Source organism: Saccostrea echinata, unplaced genomic scaffold (genome assembly GCF_033153115.1).
Source record: "Saccostrea echinata isolate AGI-Se365-2 ecotype Australia unplaced genomic scaffold, CSIRO_AGI_Sech_v1 ptg000013l, whole genome shotgun sequence".
Taxonomy (NCBI): Eukaryota; Metazoa; Mollusca; class Bivalvia; order Ostreida; family Ostreidae; genus Saccostrea; species Saccostrea echinata.
The window spans coordinates 2230843-2243971 of record NW_026889762.1 but is presented as its reverse complement, the minus strand read 5'-3'; the positions used below and the strand labels follow the sequence as shown (position 1 = coordinate 2243971).

Here is a 13129-nt window from a genome sequence, read left to right as displayed (position 1 = left end):
TGAGCCCTTTACTTATGAAATAAAAAGAAAACAGTAATCTGTACTTTACTAAAGTAACAAATATTTAGTTTTACCATCTTCTCACTTTTTCTCTGAGACCTGAAAATAAATTAGCTCGTAAGAGAGCATTATAACTGTGTCCACCACTACATGTTGCTTTGTGTCAGTTTATATGTTATTCAGTTTATATGTTATTCAGTAAGCATTATTTCAGTTATCCTCCATTGTACTGGAAAATACACCAAAAGTGGTTGCTGAAAAGATTTTTATTATTGATTTATTTTGCATGTATATAGTGTGCATCTATTAGTCATCATTCTACAGTTTACACATGTATATGGAAAATTAAAGTTATTAAGATATATAAATATTTCAGTAGGAAAACTTCATGAATACCTTGGTTTAACATGAAGTACATTACACTTTAAATTCAGTTATTGATATAATTAATAACATTGGATGAGCAGTAATTTTGTGGGTCATTTTTACCTCTTTCAGAAGTTCTTCTGGCACATTTCTGGGTCCATGCAGTTTACTGAACCTATTCCCAACTGAAAAATTGTCCATAATGATATTTTCCCTATATTTAATTCATTTTCCAAATTGGGTTTCAGGTATTAAGTACATAAGAAAAGAAAAAAATGATTATTTTGAAATTTTTCTCATCTGAACTTTTTAAAGTTTACTTAAATGTGTGAAATTTCTAAATTCTGTGGATCCTTGTCATATGAAGCAATTGTCAGAAAGAAAACCCTGGCAATTAAACTTATGAGAATGTATAACTTACTGGTATATAATGCATTTATTGCAGTCAGTAAGCTTGTTATTTTTTAAATAATATATAATTTTATGAATTCATAAAAAAGAAAATTCATGGAGACCATAAGTTTTAACACATGCATGTATAAGGTACGTGTTTCTGTTTGAAAAGAGAGAGAGGGAGAGAATATCATGTAGCTTCTAGAAGAGCAAGTTCACATGTAGAAGTTTCATGAAAAACTACTTGCCTGGGGCTTCAACATGGTGTATTTGGGTATTGAATTTTATATTTCATTGCTCTTAATGAAACAGATGGGTGTGCTTTTGGTTGAAAAGAAAATGAATGATCAATTTAAAAAAAAAAAAAGATATTTACATAGCATCATATTAAATACAAAGTTCCTGTGTAGAATTTTTTTTCAATAAAAAGAAACACTGGCCTGTGGTTTTCCTAATATATATTCTCTCTAAAGTGGACATTGGTTTTGAACTTCTTATTAAAACAGAAACAGTTTTCTGTGATCCTAGTGATTTATAATTTTGACTAAGGGTGCAACGATAAACCGTTTGACGGTATATCGCGGTATATTTTTCCACGGTTCAATTCACGATACGCTAAACTGATATCGCGGTTCGGTTCAATCGGTCCAGAATTATCCGTTTTGTCCGTTTTATTTCCTTCTTTACTATTTCAAAATGGCTTCCGCGCAAAACGTGAGGTCGCCGATAACGCATTTATGGCAGTTAAACTCATCTCCAGCATCTTACAGACCTCAGATTTAACACGGAGAAGGACTTAATGTGATAATAAGTTATAGATGTTAAGACAAATGATAAACCCTTTAGATCTATAAACGTATTCTTTGGAAATACATGATATTCCATCACGTGTGTATTTCGATGAAAATTCGCTGTCTTGTTGACTAAAACGTATTAACACAAGAAATATGACAACCGGTTTTCTACGTAAATAAAAGGAATAAAAGAATGAATGTCTTCCTTTTTCATTCCAATTTAAAAGGAAGATTATTAGAAAAGGTCCCCGTAGTTCCCTGTAAATGTTCATCATTGGTTTAGAATGTTGTCACAACTCAAAGATCTACCTAACAATCCAATTCAAGTTAACAAAATGTTATTTTGATTATTATTAAAAAATGTGAACATTTTGTGTAACACTGCCAAGTTTAAAAAAACATGATGACAAACTTGAAAGACTTTTTAACCTCAGTTGTCATGTATCGTGATACGTATCGTATCGTGAATTGAATACCGTGATACGTATAGTATCGTGAGGTTAGTGTATCGTTGCACCCCTAATTTTGACATTGTAATTTTCTACATGGCTCACCAGGAAGGTTTCTCAGTGCCCTTTGTGACACAGGTTTTATGATTCATCATCAGAATCTTTTAAGATTTTTAACCCTCAGTGCAGTTCATGCTGTACTTTAAAAAAAAAAAACTGTGATAATGTGAAATTCATGTGCATGATGTGTATATCCCTATTGTACAGAGTGTATTCTGAAGTGATTAACAAACCCCATCTCCATTCAGATGATGAAGAAACACTTGTGCAGAGTTATTGTTTATACATTCCACTGTGATAACAGGCCAGTCTGAGGCTGAGTGGAATGTCTGTGCGTATGTGTTAGGCAAGGAGAACCAGTGATTGTGATATAATATTCCCCCATGGGGGAGGTATCAGAGGGGTGTTATTTTACTATTGCTGTGTAATAGCCAAGTTTGATTACCCCCCAATTATCTCTGTGTTGTATGGTACATGTCAGAGGGTACCTGCCTTAGCTCTCTGTATGCTGCCTCAGGCTGTGTTGTATCAGATGGAACACAGTCTTTTTTTTTCCTCTTTGCTATCTCACCTGTAGTAATAAAACTGTTTTTAAACTAAATTTTATATAATAATCATGAAAATGGTACAGTAGGTTGACTGTTTGGAAGGCATATATAATATATATAAACATAAGAAAGTAATACTTCCAACATTCCATTTGGAAATTACAAATCAGACAATTATGTAATCGATAAGAACAATCTGGTATTTTGAATAACATTGCAATACAGAGCTTTATTGGTTTGCTCATGTATGTATTTATTTAGTATGATGTATCTATCACCTGTTGATTGTAACCTGTTACAAGAAACATTGATTGTTGTTTTACTACAACAGCAACAATAATTCTGCTTTGAACATCCCTTCCCCTTCAAGAAAAAAAATGTATTTAAGGTGTCAGATATCCATGTAAATACTACAAAGTATTTCTGAGTTTGTAATTGCTTTATTTATTTAACATAGAGTTGCTTTATTGATTCCAGGCATGTATAGATGACAATCAGTCTATGGTGGAATTTTTGGTGGAAAATGGAGCTGATGTGGATGTATGTGATAACGAAGGGTGGACTCCACTTCATGCGACAGCGTCATGTGGATTTACGGAAATCGCCAGGTATTGTGGATAGAACAGGGAATTTGATTCTTATTTTTTGAAAAAATTTAATTATATCAACATAGAGAGGTTATAAATACAAACTTTGCACTTTTTACTTTTTAGTGTGCAAATCATCTTTTAATCTCTTGACGATTTTATTAATTTTCAGTGATTTAGACATCTGAAAAGTCTGAAGGCTTTTTAACATCAAAGCTAACAATTATTGCTTTTTATCAATTGTTTGTTTAGTATTTATAATATATCATTGTGACATCAATTTCTGATTCTCCAAGTCCTGCTGTAGATATCTTCTGGAACAAAAGGCTAACGTAGCTGCAGTAAATAATGATGGGGATCTCGCCATTGACATCTGTGAGGACAAAGAGATGAGGAAGATTCTCCAAGAAGAGATGGACAATCAGGGTAGGTATCCCAGCAGCCAACAGTCAAAATGGTGATGTATCCCACCAGTCAACAGTCAAAATGGTGATGATCCTAGCATTTAAAAGTCAAAAAGTGAAAGTATTTGCAAAGTTTCTAAATTCCTTTATCTGGCCTTTAAAATGTTTAACCAGGTTTTAAATAAATATAAGTGATGGAAAGGGTTAGAGAGGCTGACTAGAAAGGAATGTGTCACAGCATTATGAAGATTTGAAATGTCTGCATTAGTCTGTCTGTCTCAAATGTAACATTCAAAATTTCAGTTTTTAGAGTTCCTTGACACAAAAACTTATAGATAAGGGATAGAATTTGATCTTTACAGTTCTGTAACTTTTTTTTACATTTTTTTTTAATGGAATTTAGATTTCAATGTAGACAGTGTCCACCCACAGAAATAACAGTACAGTATGATGACTCAATATGTTTTGGGACACACAAGTTTCACATTTATTCACAAAACAACAAATATTTCATTCTTTAAAACCATGTATACCATACAATATGATATCCACAAATGGTTTAGTATATATGCAGTGCTAGAAATAATTATTTTTCTTTACTGGTCACTTGGGCTATCGACTTAAATTTTTACTGGTCAGCTAAGTACTTTCACTGTCTCACTGGGCCAGTAGATTTTAAAAGGACTGGCCCAAAACCATAATAATAAAAGTAATATTTTTTTATATTGTAATACTTAGATGTACAACTTAACAAAACAAGAAACAGCAGAAGTTGGGACACACAACCCTGTCCAGTTATACCGGTATAACTAGCCCAACATTGAATGATTTTTGTTATGCATAAAAATGCTGACCCAAAGGGCACATGCCTTCTGCAATGCACTAGCCCAGATTGAAAATTCACTGGCCCTGATATGGCATAAATTTTTTTCAAAACACATCATACACATTTCATATGGCTGCATTGCATTATCTAAAAAGTATAGATGTTAAACATAATAATACCAGACAGATTTCCTATTAAGTAACTAAGCCTGTGTGGTGGAGTTACTACCTTTGTACTTTTGTGACAGTGTACTATGTTACTTGGCCTGGTTAATTGTTTTCGGGGATGATTTTCCTGTGTTTACAGTTTATCCCCGTTCTTCACGCTTCCTGTAACAAGTGCTCAGTCAGTCGCTCAGATTATCTCCTTAGTCACTTATACATCATTGTCAATATATTAATTAAACATTCACCTCCTTAATAGTTTATGATTGTAATTAGGCAACCAAAGAAGAAAATCTGAAAATATTGAAATCAGCTTTTGTGGAATAAATTGAAAGAAAAAAAATGTGAAGAACAGATAATCATGCTATATATTTGTACATTTGTTTGCACTGATGCCAAAATAAAAAAAAAATGTTGCTTACAGGATTTTGTATATAAAATTATACACTATAATCCACCGATTTATACAAGATAGATAATTAAAAACAAGTCTGTTTTTGTCAAAATGAAAGTTAGAACTGGTTTGATGTTGGTCTGTAAGTTGAATGAGATCACATGTCAACAGTCTTTATGTCTCACTACTTAATAATCACATGATTATCATGTGTTTAAAAAGTTTTAGCAAATTATATCCATGGCAAAAAGATTTATTTGAATGCACTTTTCCCAAAACTTGCATGTAATTTGTCATTGAGCCATTGTTCACTTTTTTCCAAAACTTAATTTTTCATTGAGCCCTTAAGTTCACAGATTTATCAAAAGATATCAATGTTTTTACTGTTTAATTTACAAAATCTAAGGAAATGCACAGAATGTAGCATTTATTGCTTGATTCTTTTTATATCATATTAAAAAGTAACTGTCGAAGCTTGTAAAAATGGAAGTAACCACAAGGTACATTAGTGTGGCATTGTGTAAATAGTGTATGGTTTTACAGGAGTGGATGCAGATGTAGCCAGGTCTGAGGAAGAAAACCAGATGTTACAAGACGCCAATAAATGGCTGAACAACAAATCTGTCAAGGAGAAGAAACACCCCAAAACAGGGGCCACTGCCCTCCACGTGGCAGCCGCCAAGGGTTACATGAAGGTCATCAAGTGAGTTATCTGACGTGAAACTTATTTACATGGTCAGTAAGAAGAAAACTTGCTTAGTGTAAAATTCCTTGCATACAGACCATGAGTTACACTAGAATTGTCAGGAGTCCACAGGACTACAAGGGATTTGACCACCAGTAAACGGTACCTTTCCCCTCTGGAAAAAAAAGTGTCAGAATTTCCCTTTAGTTAAATAATATTTCCTCATAAAACATGCATGTAACATTTAAAATATATTTTTTTCTTGATAGTTTTAGAAATGACCCCCCAGATATAGCTTTCAGAATGCAGATTTTTGCAATATTTATTTGCATCCCCTCGGACTCCAGTAGTGTATTGATTTCATACCTTTAGCACTGATGTCAAATAAGCAATTGTTCTCAATTTCCCCCTTTGCATGAAAAGGGTAGTCAAATAAAATAGCCAGATAAATCTCTGATTACAAGTTAAGCTTCTGTTCTGAGATAGCAGCATACAAAGCTGTTTTCTGCTGACTTGATTATTTTACGTTCCCCACAGAAATGAAAAATAAATTTTTTTCTGTTTTTTTATGACTTTTTTTTTTTAAGTAGATAAAAATGACAAGTTTGTGCACTGTAGGTGGCAACAATTGACATAAAGCATGACTGAAGGTGAAAATTACAAATTAAAGAAAACATGTATTTATTAGTTTTATAGTTATCTGTGTTGGCAAGTGGACATTCCAACTAAAAATAATACCAGTATTTGTTATTGGAGATGGTAATCTTGCTCAAAACCTTGTACTGTTAATAGACTTTGCGTTATGTCTTTCATTAACGGACATATATTTAACATGGGTGGCCATGGTTTTTTTTTATCCGATATAAAAAAGTATATTTTAATTTCAGCATTTTTTTTTTCATCAAATAAATAGTCATTCTGAACAAGAGCAGTAGAACAGATTCTATTATTTGTTGTTTGTTGCAGTATCTTGCTGAAGGCAGGGGCTGACGTGAACTCTCAGGATTATGATGGATGGACCCCCCTCCACGCTGCTGCCCATTGGGCACAGGAAGAGGCATGTAAAGTTCTGGTGGACCACATGTGTGACATGCAGATCAAAAACAATGCTGTAAGTGTAGACAGATAAAAAAAAAACAATGCTGTAAGTGTAGACAGATCAAAAACAATGCTGTAAGTGTAGACAGATCAAAAACAATGCTGTAAATGTAGACATTCAGCACTGACCAATAGTTTGATTGAAAATTATCTTTCAATGCATAAAAAGCATCTATGCCCATGTTTCAAGTTTAAGGATAGGATCCCAAAGACAGAAAGCCAGAGAAAAATGAAAGTTTATTTGATCATGTATTATTTCATTATGCTTTATCCAAATGATTTACATGTATAACTTTGAAATATTTACTAACCTGTTGGACTACCACTGAATTTTACAAGCACAGGCCAATTTTGGTAGCTCTGGGATAGTGAGTTTGCCTAAAAACTTGGTTATCTTCCTTTGATTTATCCAATGAGATGACTTCAGTTGGAATGAGTAAGTTTGCATAGTGTCATTTCACTGAGTTCTTAAGAATTTCTGCTTGATTTATTTTACAGGGACAAACAGCTTATACATGTATATGAGATGACAGACTCGGATATACTCAAATTTTTGGTTTATTTTACAGGGACAGACAGTGTATGATGTAGCAGACTCAGATATACTCAAAACTTTTGATTTATTTTACAGGGACAGACAGCGTATGATGTAGCAGACTCAGATATACTCAAAACTCTTGGTTTATTTTACAGGGACAGACAGCGTATGATGTAGCAGACGCAGATATACTCAAAACTTTTGATTTATTTTACAGGGACAGACAGCGTATGATGTAGCAGACTCAGATATACTCAAACTTTTGGTTTATTTTACAGGGACAGACAGCGTATGATGTAGCAGACTCAGATATACTCAAACTTTTAGAGGAACTCGAGAAGAAGCAGGAATCTGTAAGTAAACAAGTCCTTTTCATGTTAATCAGTTTCCTAAATTTGATGTAGGGTTTTCAAAATTGCTGTGTATTTTTAATCATTTAAAATTAAAAAGGTTAAAGCATTTATGTAACACTTTATGAATAAATATATGAAGGCATGCAGGAACTAAATTTTGACGTAATGTACAAATTCACTGTACCTAAAAATTTCCCCCGTGTGCTGAGAAACCTTCTGAGTTATAAGGATCTGTTTCATTTCTCTTTAGAAAAAAGACCTAAAGGACTCCCAAAATGAAGTGATACCCACGCGGTCCCACCACCAGAAGAGAAGGTATGTCATTCTAAGAATTACTTATATGATAGGTAATGGTGTAAAAGGGGGCGTGGTCCACACTAGTTAGGAAACCCTTGTACTTGTTACATATGGAATGTTATCTGGTTTGAGTTTTTAAAAAAAATCATGAAGACAATGAATGAATTAAATAAATGATAATTTTTGCAGTGTTTATGATAGTGCAGTTCGTCTTTTTACCCCTTCTGTGTTCACTGGAATATTATCACGATTACTTTCATAGTTTAAGTAGAATTTTTTTTCATATCATTGCATTTTTTTGGAACAATGGAGAGCAAACTTAAATAAAAATTTCCCTCATAGTTTTTGCATGATTTTCTTAAACTGCACGCTTTTAATTTTTTTATTTTTAAATTTTGAATTGCCTTTTTTTTCTTCATTTAATAATCAATTACATGTTTTTATACAGCATATACAGCATTTGCTAATCTAGAGAAAGACACAAGAGGAACATTGAATATTGTCACGTTTTTTGTTCATTTACTTATCAATCCCTAATATTTTAATTTTTGACCCCCTTTTTAGTAAGATTTTAAAAATCAATTTAGTTATATCATCTAATTGAACTATATGCATGAATATTATAATCATGGTTACATTTTCCAGAAGTATTAAGTATAAATGTACTAAGAAATCTGAATATACTTACAATTATATACATGTATATACATGATATATAAGGTTGTAGTCTAAAATGTAACCCAGTAAAGGTAACATTGATCTTAGAGAGAGTGTATATACCTTTTCTTGTGTATGTTATTTTCAGCCGGAGTGATTCCACAAGGTTCCATATATTTTTTTTGTACTTATGTAATCGTATCTGTGCATTTATCAGGGGGTTAAAGTCGCAGGTTTTAGGAGACAGAAAAATGACTTCAAGGGAGTGAACTCAAAAAGTGAAATGAGATTATGTCAAATGTAATTCTAATTTTTGGATGCACCCCTCTCAACTCAAAGTTTAGAAATATTATTATGGCATATTTATGATGAAAAAGTAATCTGGAAAATATAATGCCAAAATCTATAAAAGATAGAAAATAATCAGAATTACATATGGTATTGTATTTCTTGTGAATTTTGCCCTGCTGATAAGTGCACTGAAATTAGACTACCTGGCTTGGGAGTTTGGCAAAGTTATTTATAGTAATGCTTAAGCTTCGTTTGACCGCTCTTTAGTTTATACATTTCATTATCAGCAGCGATTGTGATTTTTTAATAGCTTTTTCTTCATGAAAAATATGTCTAGCGTAGGAAAGAAAAAAAAAATCAACAACAACAAAAAAAATCCTAAGTTTATGAATTATGAAATAAAACCTCTCATTATAGTTTGTATTTTTATATGGGGCCTCTTGGGAAGACTATCTGTTGCTCACAATTTGATCTATATTTAATCATACTTAGTCTATTAATTAATCAATTGACATCTCAATTAAACTTGTTTTTCATGTGGAATATATCTAATATTGTTGCCCACTTTCGGTAAAATCCATGCATCAGTATTACCATGTCCTATTTTGCATACAGGCAGTACATAGGGTTTTTGATCTGTAGAATCCCAGTTAACATTGTGTGAGAAATGGCACACTGAGAGGGGGGCTAGATATATTGTTAGGGAAGAGTTTGACACAGGTCTGAAATCTTGTTAAACCGCAAGAGTTAATATCAATTCTGGTGCAGATTTCCAGTTAAAATTCATGTTTCCCCACTCATTTCTTAAAAGCTTCATTGATTTTTTTTTTTTTTTGTTCATCTGAAATAAATATTTCAGATTTTTTTGCCATCACAGTTGTTTATCACATTTTCACAAGAAAGTACTCATTTTGAAAAAAAAAAAAATCAACCTATTTTCCAAAGATATCAGTATTCTATCTAGGATTTCCTTTTAATCATATTGCACGACAAATTTTACGTATGTAAAAGAGTTTCCCTATGTACAATGTAAACCCATTTTACTGTACAATTATTCTAAATCTACACCTCTTCACTCTATTCTCCACTATTATAACAAAACAGAAGCTAGTGGTGATCATTAGTAAGGGTCCACCCTCCCTAAGAAAGGCATGATCTCAAACTCAGACCAATAGATGTTTTTTAATTATAGTATATGTTTGCATGAAAAGATAATCACCTGAAATTGAAAGACTGACACACAGTATCAAGACTGTCACACACACATGTACAAATTAATTTGTAGACCGGGTAGAATTTAAAGAGGTTCAGTTAGAGGGATTTAAGTAGCAGGTATTGTAGTGTAAATTAGAGTAGCCCCTACACCCTATAACTCTCTGTGTAATTGTATTAGATATTTAGTTCTTAAATAACAAACATGTCCTGGCCGTTAAGAAACAGTGGTTTAATTAAGATACAAACAGTATTGTATGAATGACCATTTATCTTCAGTACATGAGGAATAGGAGTTGCAGGATGAGAGGGTTACCAGATCATGTTTACATGGCTTAACTGTTTGGAATGTTTCAATTAGGGATTTTAAGCTGTTTCTGGGTAAAATCTGAGTAAATTTGCCAATGCTCGAATTAAATAAAAATATTTGGCAGTTTGAGACTCCTTTACATAAAGTGTGCTTTTAAAAAAAAATGAGAAAATAGCAGCAATTTTTTTTCTTTTTAAAGTTCTCAGGCTTAGGGATTTAACTGCATTCTTTGATGTTATTAAGGTCGTTTTGATAACTTTTTAACTTGACAAATAAAGAATTTTGGAATGTGCACTGTTTGAAGAACAAATTACCCAATAGTTAAAGTATTTGTGTAAATAGACTCCAAAGGTATTGTTATAGCCCGTGTCTATTGGACAAAATCTAATTGTGTGCATTTGAGGGACCCAATTTTAATAAAATTATCCATAAAACTCTGAACACATTTTGAATTCATATGGTGTCATTTGAGGGTTGAGTGATATAATTTGTTTAGAGAGAGGATATATTAAGATAAAGCATTTCAGCATAAATGGCAGTATGACCTTGCATTACACGGTGACAGCTGATTCATTCATGCGTGTATGTAATGTTACAGTGAACTAAGACAGTGTGTTTTGGAATATTATCTGATAGGGAGGAAATTTAATGTGACAATGGGGTGTGTAAGGTAAGGGGAGGCAACTGCTCTTGAATGGACTTTAAATTATTAAATAAATTATGGGAGTAGGTATATACTAAAATGTTGGTAATATATTTTTTTTACTGTTCATTGTATCTAAATCTGTTTCCAATGAGAATTTTTGGTTATCATTTTTGACTGGAGAAGAAGTGATAAACAATGTTACCTTTTATGGATTTGTTGCAATTCAAACAGGATTTGTTTGGAATGAAAGTAAAGGTGTTTTGTATGCATGATTCATTCAGAAAGAATTTAAAACAATGTCCACACTTATTCACCAGAGGCATGTACTATGATCTACTTGTCAGTGTTTGCATTACAAATTTTTCCCTGCCCTCTGATTTGACTTGTACATGTGCATATCCCACAGTGTCGTCCTCTGTCATTATAATCTATGCAAATGCATTGATTGTTTTCTTGCATTTCGTCATTTTTGGGATTTCTTCTATTTTAAAGTATTTCAGGTTTATGTATGAAAATCTTTTTAAAATTTTTTTTAGAAAGTTGAAATTTGCAAAAGTTTTTATCAATCTTAGCCTAATATAGTATGATTAAAAAAAAATGTAAAGGATATGTACCCATACACGATGAATCCGAGAGAAATATTAATGATCAGTATCTCTTTTCTCCTTATTTGAGCTTTAACTTTGGACAGTTCTGTAAGAGTTAATGATTTACCAGCTATTTCTATTTGATCTAGGGACAATACCTCGCAAAATTTAACTTCAGACTTAGACAGGTACATATGCAACATGAAGCCTCCCAACATTCTTATTAAAACTTGCATGGTGTGATTGTAAATGTAACGGACTACACAAGTTAAATATGCTTCTTTAAGAAACCAACAATTCCCCAGCCTAGAACCTTGTAACAGAAAGCACCAATAATCTTGATGGTCACAATTTCCAAATAAAAAAGATTTTATTAATTGATAAATACTTAGTCCAAGAAAATACTGAATTGTCACGAAGTTTGCATTTTGACCGATATTGAATTTTCAGTAGAAAAGTCCATTTCTAATTTGAATTTTAAGATGATTGAAAATGTGACTATATCAGATGGTTTTGTTTATAGCACAGTGTGTCTGTCTGTCTGTAAGTGGTGGCTGGTCATTAAACAGTACTAAGGGATTTTGTCATTTTGGGGATGCAGTTAGTAAAATTAAAATCTAATTTGCTGCCTTATGGAAATAACCCAATAATCTTGTTGATCATGTTAACACAGTTTCTGCTATCGCACTAGCCAGAGACAGTGTGTGTTGTTTGAATCAGGGGGTGTTTTACAGGCCTAAAATTTTTACTAATGCTCTCTCTCTTTATCTTATAAATCTGCTGCAATTGCCAAATTTAAGCTGTTGTGTCATTTCTGTTTCATATTTTCCAACCATATACCACTGTGTCTTAATGCAGAACTCCATATAATTCTGTTATGTTTAACTTAATATTTAAGTTTAACATGTTTAAGCATTGAAGTGAAGCCATTGTAATATATAATAATTATTATATTATGCCTAATTTTTACTTCTTTAAGTTGCATATTTCCTGCTATTATGTGACTTAAGAATGTGATCTGTGTATATATATATATATTTAATTTGATATCAGATTTTTTTCTGGAAATTATTTTGTTTTGTAATTTTTATGTGAATTAATTGGTTAAATCGGAAAAAGAAACTTTCAGTCTGAAAAAAGGGTGTAAATTAAAATTTCTGTAATTTTTTTTTGTCGGAGTTCTAATTTTAGTATCATTTTCAGTTCTATTTATAGTAACATTTTGCTTGTAATTTCAGGAGCTCCGTGACTCGGATGAGTGTGGACCAGAAACATAATGTGAACGTAAAAACCGTGGAACAAGAACGCGCCGCTTTAGAAGCAGCTCTTCAGTCACCGACAGAGGAGGAAGAAAAGGTCATCAAGAGTAGCTCCAGTTCCGCGAGTGAAGAAGAGAGCTCAGAGGAGTCCGAAATAAGCTTGAAAACAGAACCAGCTCCGAAATCTGAAACAGGTTCAAACTTCAGCTTT

The 13129-nt window shown here is 32.5% G+C and overlaps 1 protein-coding gene across 11 annotated transcripts in view; it reads left to right on the top strand.

The window, feature by feature from the left end:
• Positions 1-13129, top strand: part of LOC133186322 (protein phosphatase 1 regulatory subunit 12A-like) — a 41608-nt gene that overhangs the window by 1599 nt on the left and 26880 nt on the right. For 9 of the 11 annotated variants that reach the window (XM_061321572.1, XM_061321569.1, XM_061321566.1 and 6 more), the window contains exons 2-9: positions 3088-3218; positions 3505-3623; positions 5529-5688; positions 6637-6781; positions 7585-7659; positions 7910-7974; positions 8762-8779; positions 12898-13112. In XM_061321572.1, the coding sequence (XP_061177556.1) occupies positions 3088-3218; positions 3505-3623; positions 5529-5688; positions 6637-6781; positions 7585-7659; positions 7910-7974; positions 8762-8779; positions 12898-13112 (928 nt within the window). The remainder of the gene's footprint in view (positions 1-3087; positions 3219-3504; positions 3624-5528; positions 5689-6636; positions 6782-7584; positions 7660-7909; positions 7975-8761; positions 8780-12897; positions 13113-13129) is intronic. The other 2 variants (XM_061321573.1, XM_061321565.1) reach the window with 1 other exon arrangement.